This window comes from Bison bison, unplaced genomic scaffold (assembly GCF_000754665.1).
Source record: "Bison bison bison isolate TAMUID 2011002044 unplaced genomic scaffold, Bison_UMD1.0 scf7180017864092, whole genome shotgun sequence".
NCBI classification, from domain to species: domain Eukaryota; kingdom Metazoa; phylum Chordata; class Mammalia; order Artiodactyla; family Bovidae; genus Bison; species Bison bison.
In genome coordinates this window covers 907,370-921,085 of record NW_011494664.1, presented here as the reverse complement: position 1 = coordinate 921,085, position 13,716 = coordinate 907,370, and the positions used below count along the sequence as shown (strand labels likewise).

The window sequence follows — 13,716 nt, the reverse complement described above, 5'->3', positions numbered from 1 at the left end:
TCTGTCAACATGGAGCTTTCCTGTTTAGTTGTTAACTACTGTATGTATTTAGTTAATAACCACCTTATCAAGAGCAACTTCCATATTAGCAACCTTTTCTTTCAATCGGCGCTCCTGAGATCGCAGGACTTCTAGTTCTCCGGCCATTTTGTTTTTCTCTGTTGAAACAGTACTCAATTCCTGGCTTAATTTTGTCTTCTCTTCTTTTAGAAAATGCTTCTCCTACAATTATACAGGAGCAAATATCAGAAATGATATGGTGATGTAGATACTGAAGCACACACACATCATTTCCCTTATCCTAGATTTGTTAATTTTACTCTTCCATTATTTGCCTATTTGGAACTTATGGCAGGACGGGAGAAAAAAGTGGTAAATAACAAAGACACAGCAAATAAGTCCATGTAATGAGTGTGTGTGCGTTCAGTTGCTTAGTCATGTCTGACTCTTTGTGACCCCATGAACTGTGGCCCGCCAGGCTCCTCTGACCATGGGATTTTCCCAAGCAAGAATACTGGAGTGGATTGCCATTTCCTTCTCCCAGGATCTTCCTGACCCAGGGACTAAACCCGCGTATCTGGTGTCTCCTACACTGCACTCAAATTCTTTACCACTGAGCTACCAGGAAAGACCAGTGAGAGGTATAACAAATGTATGTGCATACTTGTCAATATTTAGCCTCATTCTGAAAAAGCACTGCAGCATTTTGGGGAAGGGGAAAAGCAACTGCTTTAGTTGCCCTCATTTTCTACGTATGCTGTTTACCTTCTCATTGGCATTATGGTCAGTTCTATTGTAACTCTTCTTCTGAAAGTGCAAGTCTATTCCAAAGACTGACTATTCCCTGATTGATGTATCAGGGAATATTTGAGCACAACACAGATTTCCCCTTTACTAATGCATGGTTTCATCTATGAGAAATACTAGGTCAGTGCAGAAAACAGCACCCAGCTAAGGAGAGTTGCACAGAAATACAAAAAACAAACATACACACTCTTCAAACAACTAGCTCCCTCAGTTTACCTTGTGTTATGAGCCACATCCTATGTCACAGAAAAACCTACCTTCTACCCCTTCTTAACAACTATCACACTGCAATTCTTCAATGCACACGTTCACAAGCAAACTTCAGGTCATTTTAGGATAAAGGGCCATTCTAATTGTAGTATTTATGTGTCTCTTAAGCATTTACCGTGTAAAACTGTGCTACCATTTTCATTAGGTTCCTACTTTTCTTTTGTCACTGATGAAGTGCATCAGTGTCGTGCTCCTAATCCCACCACTCCCACAAGTCCTGTGGTGGTTTTTGTTGCACGATTTTGCATAGTGTGATTTTAGGAACACAGTTGTTACATTAGAGTGGAACTGAATATGCTCTGCTTATAATCACTCTGTCTCTACCACGAGTATCTTCTTGCAGTTAACATACTAGCTCTTGGACAGCTTCATGTAAGAAAATGAAATCAGAACACTTTAACAGCACACATAAAAATACATTCAGAATAGGTTAAGGACCTAAATGTAAGACCGGACACTATAAAACATCAGCAGAACACTCTGACATAAATTACAGCAATATCCTTTTCCATCTATCTCCCAGAGTAATGGAAATTAAAACAAATTATAACTCCAATGGCATTAAATGAATGGGACCTAATTAAACCCAAAAGTTTTTGCACAGCAAAGGAAATCATAAACAAAAGGAAAAAACAAGCCACAGAATGGAAGAAAATATGTACAAATGATGCAATTGACAAAAGATTAGTCTCAAAAATTTGCAAACAGCTCATGTGGCTTAATATGAGAAAAGAAACAATCCAATCAAAAAATGGGCAGAAGACCTAAACAGACTTCTCTCCAGAGAGGACATACAGGTGGCAAGAGGCACATGAAAAGATGTTCAACATCTAATTAACAGAGAAATGCAAATCAAAACTATGACAAGGTAACACCTCACACCAGCAGAATGGCCATCATCAAAAAATCCACAATCAATAAATGCCTTAGAAGGTGTGGAAAAAAGAGAACCCACCTACACTCTTGGTGGGACTGTAAACTGGTAATTGCCACTATGGAGAACAATATGGAGGTTCCTTAAAAAACTAAAATTAGACCTATCACATGATTCAGCAATCCCACTCCTGGGCATATATCCAGAGAAAACCATTGTTTGAAAGGATACATGCACCTCAATGTTCACTGCAGCACTGATTTACAATAGGCAAGATATGGAAGTAATCTAAATGTCCATCAACAGATGAATGGATAAAGAAGATGTGATATATATATGCAATGAAATATTACTCAGCCATTAAAAAGAATGAAATAATGTCATTTGCAGCAACATGGATGGACCTGGAGATAATCATACTAAGTGAAGTGAAGTCACACAGAGAAAAACAAATGTTGTATGATATCACTTATATGTGGATTCTAAAAAAATGATACAAATGGAATCATTTACAAAACAGAAACAGACTCACAGACTTAGAGAAGGAATTCATGGTTACTGGTGGGAAGGGGTGGGGGGAGGGATAGATTGGAAATTTGAGACTGAATATACATACTACTTTCTTTTTTCTTTCTAAACTAATTTTTATTGGAGTAGAGTTGCTTTACAGTGTTGTGTTAGTCTGCTGTACAGCAAAACGAATCAGCCATATGTATACATATATCCCCTCTTTTAGATTTCCTTCCCATTTAGGTCACCACAGAGCACTGAGTAGAATTCCCTGGGCTCTACAGTATGTTCTCATTAGTTATCTATTTAATGCATAGTATCAAAAGTGTATACATGTCAATCCCAATCTTCTAATTCTTCCCACCCTCACCCCTCCCGCTTGGAATCCATATGTTTGTTCTCACTGATACATTTAAAATAGATAACCAACAGAGACCTACTGTATGGCACAGCGAATGCTGCTCAATATTATGTAATAATCTAAATGGAAAAAGAATTCGAAAAAGAATGCTGCTGCTGCTGCTAAGTCGCTTCAGTCGTGTCCGACTCTGTGTGACCCCATAGACGGCAGCCCACCAGGCTCCCCCGTCCCTGGGATTCTCCAGGCAAGAACACTGGAGTGGGCTGCCATTTCCTTCTCCAATGCATGAAAGTGAAAAGTGAAAGTGAAGTCGCTCAGTCGTGTCTGACTCTTAGCGACCCCATGGACTGCAGCCTACCAGGCTCCTCTGTCCATGGGATTTTCTAGGCAAGAGTACTGGAGTGGGGTGTCATTGCCTTCTCTGTGAAAAAGAAGAGATACATGTAAAAAATAACAAAAGACCAAGGAAGAAAATAATAAAAGAAAATAAAATTCATTCCAGAGAAGTTATTAAAAAAAAAAAACCACTAGCTCTTTCAAGGTCCTGCTCAGATGTTCCTTTGGGAACCGTCTCCTCATTCTCTCAGTTAGGAATAACCTCTTGCCTTGTTCCCACTGTACTTTGTATCTCTGTGTCTTACTCTGAGTTGTAGTTTACTAATGAGTAAACACATTGGCCTCCCCCACTCCAAGGACAGGGACTCACCTTGTTTGCATTTGTCATTGCCTCTTCCAAAAATTGTATCTTGCTCTGAAGGGCATCTATCTGACCTCTTTTAGCTGTAATTTGTTTTTGCATCCCCATTGCCACTTTCATAGCTGGGGGGAAAAAAAGGAACTAAATTGCGTCTTAGTTTTTAAAGTTTCTAAATTTTGAGAGGTGACTATAATTTGATGTTCAAACACTATGAAAAGGTGTAAGATTCCTCTAAGGCACCTGGATCACTTCAAGAAAGTGTTCACAAAAGATTTCACAATATTGGGATACAACAATTTTCAGCAATTACTCAGGGGTTTTGAGCTGAGAAACGTATGTAAATGTTGATGTTCTGTGATTCCTTGCTAGAATTAACTTTATTGACCATCGTAATTTGCCATATCTCCAATGGTAATAAATAATACTGACCAAATTCATACTTACACATATAGGAAATATATATACAAAATATATAGTCATACAATGAGAAATGTAAATAGAATTTTTACTAAAATAACTTTCTAGAAACTCATATATAAAATACCACGTAAGACATCTACTATCATTGATCTTTTAAAAGATTCCACTGATAACACAAACCATTCAATTTCCATTGTCATGGGTATTGCCATGTACTCAGAACTCACTATTGTTTCAAAAGTCAAACTGGCCATATAAGCATATATGTGATTATTTTACTGAAACTGGTGACAGGATGAGAAGGTTCTAGACAGGAGGCAAGGCCCTGAAGACTTAAGACATGGCAGGTCACTGAGAAGATAAGTAAAGCTCACCACTGTTTGGAAATTCAGTCTGAGATCCTATGTTGTTTCTTAAAACCAGCTGAGAAAAGAGGTTTGAAAATGCCACTGCTTTTGAGTTATGTCCAGCTTAGAGGTTAAAAAGAAAAAGAAAATGTGGCATTCTTTAAAAACAAAGTATTGGAGCATGAAAGGTCTGACTTCTTGCTAACAAGATATAGTTCCTGTAGCTAAACTGTCCAGACCAGGGTTAATACAGGCACAGTTTACTGGTTTGTTAATAGAGCAAAAGTCTGGTATCATTTGCTCACCACTCTGAAGAATTCTGGTCTGATTAAGTGCATCATGCTTGGCCTTCAAAGGTAATTTTCTTAATAAATTCTTTAATTTTAAGATGATCCTAATTTGAGAGTGAATACAGGGTTACCTAGTTAATTTAACAACTGTAATGGGACTGGGGGAGTTGTGGAGAGGCCTGGAGCACATGAGGAGACTGTCTAGTGGATGGGGAGGAGGGAACAGACCCCAGATGGGCCTCTGGAGTGAGCTCTCCATACCCCACCATTTTGTTTATGTTTACCAGCAAAGACAGAGCTGAATCTCTGAGGACCACACAAAATGTGGACACTTCAAGAATTTCTGTGCCATCTTTGGGCAAGGGCCATGGTAATCTTTTCAGTATCATTCCAATTTTGGTATATGTGCTGTTGAAGTGAGCACAAACATAAATCTTTTGACATGAGAAAATATTAAGAAATAGAAAATGTAGTCTTTAGTTAAATCTTTATTCGTATAGTCAGCTAATATAGCCATGTTAACAATGATAGGAATAATAGGAAATAGCAACTAACCTTCCTCTGAATTAACATGGGCAGCAAGGTGAAAAGGGAACAGGTGAAAAGCAGTGAGAAGGGATCCCTCATCCTAGCAGTTCAATTCCCAGGGCACCCTCCCATCTTCAACTCAGAGAAGGAGACAGGAATGGACAAATAGCCATAGGCACACAGTTTACGAAGATAGTAAACGTGAAAAAAAGGCTGATGAATGAAAATTATTGGTGATCTGTATTTATATCAACATTTCCTAAAAAACAATTAATTGGCATAGATGACACCACCCTTATGTCAGAAAGTGAAGAGGAACTAAAAAGCCTCTTGATGAAACTGAAAGAGAGTGAAAAAGTTGGCTTAAAGCTCAACATTCAGAAAACGAAGATCATGGCATCTGGTCCCACCACTTCATGGGAAATAGATGGTGAAACAGTGGAAACAGTGTCAGACTATATTTTTGGGGGCTCCAAAATTACTGCAGATGGTGACTGCAGCCATGAAATTAAAAGACGTTTACTCCTTGGAAGAAAAGTTATGACCAACCTAGATAGCATATTCAAAAGCAGAGACATTACACTGCCAACAAAGGTCCATCTAGTCGAGGCTACGGTTTTTCCAGTGGTCATGTATGGATGTGAGAGTTGGACTGTGAAGAAGGCTGAGCTGAAGAATTGATGCTTTTGAACTGTGGTGTTGGAGAAGACTCTTGAGAGTCCCTTGGACTGCAAGGAGATCCAACCAGTCCATTCTGAAGGAGATCAGCCCTGGGATTTCTTTGGAAGGAATGATGCTAAAGCTGAAACTCCAATACTTTGGCTACCTCATGCGAAGAGTTGACTCATTGGAAAAGACTCTGATGCTGGGAGGGATTGGGGGCAGGAGGAGAAGGGGACGACAGAGGATGAGACGGCTGGATGGCATCACTGACTCGATGGACATGAGTCTGAGTGAACTCTGGGAGTTGGTGATGGACAGGGAGGCCTGGCGTGCTGTGATTCATGGGGTCGCAAAGAGTCGGACACAACTGAGCAACTGAACTGATGGACATTGAAGTTTGTTAGAAATTATTGAAATAGCTAAAGAAAAAGAAAGGTTCCGATACTTAAGGAATAAATTAAGCAAATGTCAATTTCCCTCAAAAACACTAGGAATTGTAACTGCTATATGACAACCATCAGTGATATCTACTGTTGTATGTCTCTCACACATGCTTCACTGTGAAGAAGTGGAAGGCAATGAATCCAGTTTGTGTTTTATTAAATCTATACCAAGGGAATTAAAAACAAAAGGAAAAGATCTATTGAAGCATACCATGACCATCAGATCCTTCCATTGACTTTAATGTATTTCTTGTTTGCTCCAGCTCAGACTGTGCAGATTTTAATTGCATTTTCAGCTTATTTGTAGTAGTTTCCATTTCTTCACTTTTGTTTCGAAAATTCCTTTTTAAGACTTCATAGTCCTCTGTACAACATGATAAGCAATAATAGTTGGTTAATTTTTTTCTACTCCATTGTTATAAAGCTTGTTTTATTTGTAATTAATGATCACAGAATTTTGGAGCTGAAAGAGACCCCACTCAGTTACATCATCATTTGTTACAGAAATGAGATGTACACACACATTTTCAGGGATCTAACTCTTTTAATCTGCTCGGGTGGGTCGTCCTGTTTTACTCTTATTAGTCATTGCTTTTCTTCCAGCCAGTGAAATTGGCTCACATCTATTTCCTCTTAAACCTTCTTGGATAATCATACCCACCACAACAGATTTGGCCACCATTTGTAGGCAGATGGATCTCCATGACTCGGTAAGTAACCTGACACTGCCACATGTTTTACCTGATTTTTTATCTCCAGTAACTATCAAAATACCTGGCATTCATCATTCATACACAAGAATACACACACACACATTCAACTATCCATTTATTTACATTTGTCTATTTATATATGATAGATTTACTTATAAAGGGAACAAGCAGAGTCAAGACCTCTCTGCTGAGATCTAACCCCATCTCTCCAGATATTTTCATGTGGATGCCCTGGTGCCCCCAGACCAATGGTCTTACACTGACTGCCTCACCCTCCTGCCTGTAAGTTAACCCCTCTTGATTTCGTTTTCTCAGATGTTGGTATCATTGTTCTCCCAATACTACAAATTTAAAATCAGAAGCACACACACAACCCCTCTGATCATTTACTGTTGATTCAATCTCCAAAAACTTGCTTAAGTCTTCCCTCTCCTCTCATTCTCATTATATGCCTCAGTTCGGGTTCTCATCACCTTTCCCTGGGACCACTGCAAAACTCTCCTTAGCTGGCTGGCCTCTGTTCCTTTAGGCTTGCCTTTCTCTTCTTACCTGCTGACTCTGTCCTTCTAAAATGTAAATTTGGTGACAACAATCTCTTACTTGGTATCTTTCACCGGCTCCACACTGTCTGGCTCTCCCTATCCATTCTGCCTCATTTCTTAGTTCTTGTTCATTTGTACTTCTACTCCCATTAAGCGTTTCTGAGGTTGCACTGTGTTACTTCATGCCTTCCTGCTTTTGTCCATAATGTTCTCTCCACCTGGACTGCCCCTCTACCTCCTTTTTACCTGCCAAATTCCTATTCCTCCATTGAACCCAGATATCACCGGCGACAGGAGGCTGATTCTCTCCCTTTCCTGCATCTGCACCCACCACCCAGCCACTGTGCTTCACCCACCGCATGTGACACATTCTACACAGGTCTGGCTTCCAACTAACGTGGAGCCTCATTGTTGTTCCCAGGGCCTGTCTCAGCATCTGGCATAGGAGATGCTCAGCAATCACTGACATGCGTGTGCGTGTATGTGTGTATGCATGTGAAGTAGACAACACCTGTACCATACTAACAGTGAACTGAGGGTATTTTCATCTCCAAGAAATTTGCGTAAGTCTATTTACATGTGCGGCTTCATTATTACACCTCTCATCAAGCTATCTGACTCAGAGGACTCAAGGTTTCCACTTCTCTCACTCTCCCCTTGGAAACGCAGTGCAGAATTTCACGGACACTGCGGGCTGACTAAAGTTAATGGTTAATGAGTGCACACTCTGGGAGCACTTCATGGAGAAGTGTCAGGGTTTCGGGTGATGAGATGCGTGCGCAGGGACAGCATAATTATCCATGTTTGTATCACTGGATGAGGGCCCCTTCTGTCACAACAGCCCTAGTATCCTCGTGGAACGCCACTGACAGCACTCCTACTTTCGGCAGAGTTTGAACTGGAGTAACGTACCTGTAAGACTGTTTAACTCATTCCTACTAGCTTTCACCTCACTTAATAAATGGTCTCTCTCTTGCTTGATATCTTTCACTGCACGGAGCCTCTCGGAGCCTGCGTTCACCAGCTTCACCTTTTCCAATTCCAGGTCACTCACTCTGGCTTCAAGCTCCCGTATCTTTGCATCTCTTTTATCTTTCAAAATCTAAATGTAGGGATAAATACAAAGGACAGTGCAACAAATAAAAAAATAAAATATAAAGCAGCAATAAGAAGTGGGAAAACGAAAGGAGTATTTTACCTTTCTTTTAACCATAGATACCAATTCCGAGGACCACTGGCTACAGCCCTTCATTATTCCTATTCTATATATTCATTCATTAAAAAAAACCCAACATACTGGGCACCTAACTGTGCCAGACTCCATTTTACACGCTGAGGATGGTGTGCAGGTAAGGCCCTAGGTGAGCACCTACTCAGGTTTTACTCCCATGGCAGCTCCCCCACCAGGCTCCCCCTGCCCTGGCCGTGTATAGCAGTAAACAACGTCCTTGTCTTCATGGGGTTTTTCCATTCTCGTGAAAGGAGACAGACAACAACAAATATTGAATAACCAGATGACAATAATGACGGAAAAAGAACTGAAAAGGTGAGAGGGTGGAGAATGAACACAGGGAGGGGGCTGCTACAGGAGCTAAGGTGGTGTGTGGAAGAGAGCCTGACCACTGCCCTGATGAAAGCTTCTAGTCAGGGTGGTTCTTGGAGGTACTGGAAATTTGAATTTGGGGAGGGGGGTCCCATCAGTCTAACCCATTCTGCCTAAAAACTGTTCTTCAAGAGAAACAATTTACGCTGGACCCTTGCTTTCCTTTCAGAAGACTCTATTCCCCTCCCTGGTAAGGACAGCCTATACAATCAGCTCCCAGTATAAAAACTCTGCCCACTGAGCCTCTGATGAACCCCCCTGGCTGGCAACATCTGACACACGTTGTCACAACTTATTGATGGCGGGGTTAAGCGTCTTGTGCCCAGCTGCAGGGGAGGAAGCTTATGCCTGGTTTCCTTTGGGAGAATTTTCCCCTTTGCTGATTTTTAGATCCTTTCTTTGTCATAAATCATCATAAGGGAAAAAATATTGTTTTTTTGTATCTATATGAGATGATAGATGTTATCTTATTGCTGTAATCATTGCACAACATGTGTAAATTAAGCCATTATGCTGTATCCTTTAAACTCATATAGTATTGTATGTCAATTATATTCCAACAAAACTGAAAGAAAAAATTAATTATATGTGATTTGTTTCCTACTAGCTACCATGGCAGATAAAAGTAATATAAAGCTTGGGAAACTGAATTTTTAAAAATTCATTCAATAGTTTTAAATTCTGATAAATATTTACTGAGCACCTTCTGGGTACATGGCACAAAGTCAGGGGCAGGGGTACAAAGATGAAGATGTGTGCCCTGCTTGAAGAAATCTTCAGTCTTACAGGGAAGAGGAGAAATTGCTATTTACACATACACACACACACACGCACACACCACATACCCCAGGCGTGTGCGTGCGTGCGCATACACAGCGTAATAGAGAATGTGACCCAGGCTGTAAGAGGTACAAACGCAGTACGGTAAGGTTCAGGTGGAGAGTGGAATGGGGGAAGGGAACTCATATTTTCTAAACGTCTTCACAGACCAGGAACCAAGCTAAATCCTTGATATATACTTTCTCATTTAAGCCTCAAATAATCCAACAAGATTCAGGGTATTTTGGTTTACAGACATAGACGCGAACATTCAGCAAACAGTCTAGTGCTTTACAGTTACCGAGTGGTGAGACGGGGTTCAAATTTAGGTCTGTCTGAATGGGGACAAAATGCTTTCTCAAACTACGGGATCAGGACAGACTTCATAAAGAAGCTGGATTTTCTGATTTTTCTCTTTTGTATCAGCACTTTTGAACCATCTGGGGGCCACTTCTTGTGGAATTTAAGAAAAGTGTGCAAACTTTCTCACAAAAGCACACATGCACACTGACAAAAACACTTGCAAACAATTTTGGAGTGTCTATAACTATCTTTACAGAACCTACTTTGACCTAAGTCAATTAGGTCAGACTTATGGGAGAAAAAAAGATATTTCAGAAGCTAAACCACCAAAACACTCTACAGACCTTAACTTCCTGTAGCTCCAGCCTCCTATCATTGATCTCCTTCTCCAGCTGAGCTTTCTCCACTTGCATAGCACCGGCCGTCCGCCCGTGCTGGCCCACCAACTGCGTCATGTTCTCAATCTGCTGTCGCAGGATCTCGATCACTTTGTCCTTCTCTGCCATCTGCAGCCTGAGGGCCTCACACTCTGTCTGCACGTTTCGGAGGTGATCCCCTTCATTCTTCAGGTGCTGCAGCTCCTGCAACTTCAAGTCCACCCGGGAGCGCAGCTTCGTGATTTCTGCGTTGGTGGCCTCGATGGCTCGCTCCTTTTCCTGGAGGGAAGCTGTCAGGTCCGACACGGTCCTCTCCGAGCTCTCCAGGGTCATCTTCTTGGCTGTCAACTCTTCCACCACTTTGCGGAGCATCTCTTTGGTGGATTCAAGCTGAGCAGTCAAGGAGGACACTTTTTCTAGACTTTCATTCTTTCCTTGAATGGCTGCCATCTGATTGTTAAAGAAGAATTTCATGGATTTAGGCAGACAGGGAGAGGTCTCAAGAGATCTGACAAGTTAGCTCAAGAAAGTGAAATCATGAATATGACAGTACCTCCAACTGTTTTGCTCTCAGAACTTCATACAGACAGCAGACAAACTTGTGTTAATTAGATCAAGGTGGAGAGACCTTAATTAAATAACAATGCTCATCCAGAATGGTGTTGTAGGGTGGGAACGAGCTCGGCTAGTGTCCTCTGAGGAAGTTTTCCACAGCAATTTATATTAGGATGACACTGGCAACAGTGGAAAGTGGGGTAAGAGTGAAGACAGCTATCCTTTCTGTTTCCCTCTTCCTTAATTCCACCTTTGAGGGAAAAGTGAATGATGACTTTTATCCAATGTACATTCACATTCTCTGGTCCTTGTTTGGAGAAGAGTAAGATTCTAATTGGGCTTCCCTGGTGGCTCAGACAGTAAAGGATCTGCCTGCAATGCAAGAGACCCTGGTTCGATTCCTGGGTTGGGAAGATCCCCTGGAAAAGGGATAGGCGACCCACTCTAGTACTCTTCAGCTTCCCTGGTGGCTTAGATGGTAAAGAATCTGCCCACAATGCGGGAGACCTGGGTTCAATCTCTGGGTTGGGAAGATCCCCTGGAGGAGGGCATGGCAACCCACTCTAGTATTCTTGCCTGGAGAATCCCATGGACAGAGAAGCCTCGTGGGCTACAGTCCATGGGGTTGCAGAGTCAGACACGACTGAGCGACTCGGCACAGCACAGCGCAAGATTCTGACCTCCACGTGCTCCTTGCAGCTTTCCTCCTGCCCAGGTTGGACCAGAGAATAGGAAGATGGCTTTGCCTGGGTCTCAGCCAAGGGTGGTCCCTTTGGTTTGCTTTTTCATTTGAGGAAGCTCTTTTGTGGGACGCTTTTTGTGTCTCCATGGCAATTATGGCAGGCATTGGAACTATGTCTTTCCTGTCTTGAAGGTACATTGGCGCTCACACAGCACTCCACATGTCACTCCTGGTGTGCTGAACTGGAGTGCATATGTATCATTCCTCATCAGCTTGGGAGGTAAGGAGGGAAAAGCCTCTCTGGGGAAGGGGAAACAAAAAAATCTACTGGAAACCTTCAACACTGCTTTTCCTCAGATCTCCCTATGTGCTTAGTTGCTCAGTCGTGTCCGACTCTTTGCAACCCCACGAACTGTAGCCCACCAGGCTCCACTGTCCGTGGGGATTCTCCAGGCAAAAATACTGGAGTGGGTTGCCATGCCCTCCTCCAGGGGATCTTCCCAATCCAGGGATCGTACCCAGGCCTCCCACATTGCAGGCAGATTCTTTTACATCTGAGCCACAGATTTCAGATGAAGCTCAGATCTCCCTATGGTCTGATGCTTTTCTATTACTAGGAATTATTAGGTTACCAATTTCCAGGTGAAATGAAAAGGCCACTGGATGGGAGTTTCATTACTCAACAATGGACAAAAGCGAGATGAAGTTTAACATCTGAAATTTAACAAGAGGTCGGAACCATAGAAATAAACACCCAGTTTACATATCTTGCTCTCAGAGCCCACAGCTCTCGCCGGGGGAGGCCCGGCCTCACCTGCCGCTCCATCTGGCCCTGACACTCGCTCTTCATGGCCTTGAGCAAGGCCTCCAGGCGCTGCACCTCCATGTTCCTGTCGTCCAGTTCCCGCCGCAGGTGGTCGATGGTGATGCTGTTGCCCGTGTCCCGGTCCCACAGCCTCTTGTTCTGCTCCTTCTCCAGACTCAGCTCCTTCTCTCGTTTATGTAGGTCGGCCTACAAGAAGGGACGTCAGCCTTCCCCCTCGTGTTACACATTGGTTTTCAAACTCTTTTTCTCCTTACATCATCTTTGGAGTTTCTATGTGATTTGACAAGACTTCGATTTGGAATTGGATTCTTAATTATTTTAGATAAAAAACAACGATTTCATAGAAAACTAACATTTTGTTTACTTATAATTTCTAGCATTACAAGTAACTCTCAATGGACTAGACCCCAGATTAGATATGAGGATGCTGGGAAACATGCAACAGGAGGGAGAGAAGTGAGGATTATCCCGCAGTTTTAGAGTCAGCTCTCCCTTGAGTGTGTGCTGATCAAGCCCCGGTTAGCCTGTGAAGGACTCTCCGGCAGCTGAGGGCCTTGTAGCCTGAGGTAAGGTTTGGTGGGGAGAGAATCCTGTTCTACAGGAACCCTAAAAAATATCACAGGAAGGGGTACCAACATCGCCTTTCCTAAATTTCTCAGCCTGTGGTACCCCTAACGGAGGGCAGAAGCTGCTTCACTACCATCGGAATCCTCTTCTCTTCCTACAAAAATTTTCTTACCTAAATTTGCATTTAACTTTTCTTTACACATGATTTGTATGTGTTTTGAATGTTGTTTGGCTTTGAAATGAACGCTCAACCCTACTTCAGTTTAGCAGAACACAGTACCTAACGGAAAGACTATGGCTGTTCAAAGATCACCTTCACCCAACTTGTAAGCCCTAAGAGTTGTGCTTAAAGTATACAATATTATATTTCACACGTAAAACTTGAATAGTGTCCAGGATGCTGTGTTGTGTGTAAATGTACAGACATGTTGTAAAATTTGGAATTTTAAACTAGTTTTGTGAAATACTGTGGTAAAACTTCCCAGAATTAATCTCATTCATATTTCAGAGCACCTTCTT

General features: G+C 42.0%; 1 protein-coding gene across 5 annotated transcripts in view; it reads right to left on the bottom strand.

Moving 5' to 3' along the window:
- The window catches only part of CCDC158 (coiled-coil domain containing 158), an 83,038-nt gene that overhangs the window by 35,496 nt on the left and 33,826 nt on the right, over positions 1-13,716 (bottom strand). For all 5 annotated transcript variants that reach the window (XM_010838129.1, XM_010838132.1, XM_010838128.1 and 2 more), the window contains 6 exons: positions 12,619-12,816; positions 10,535-11,017; positions 8,378-8,567; positions 6,422-6,574; positions 3,529-3,641; positions 64-222 (listed from right to left, as the gene is read on the bottom strand). In XM_010838129.1, coding sequence (XP_010836431.1) covers positions 64-222; positions 3,529-3,641; positions 6,422-6,574; positions 8,378-8,567; positions 10,535-11,017; positions 12,619-12,816 — 1,296 coding nt within the window. The remainder of the gene's footprint in view (positions 1-63; positions 223-3,528; positions 3,642-6,421; positions 6,575-8,377; positions 8,568-10,534; positions 11,018-12,618; positions 12,817-13,716) is intronic.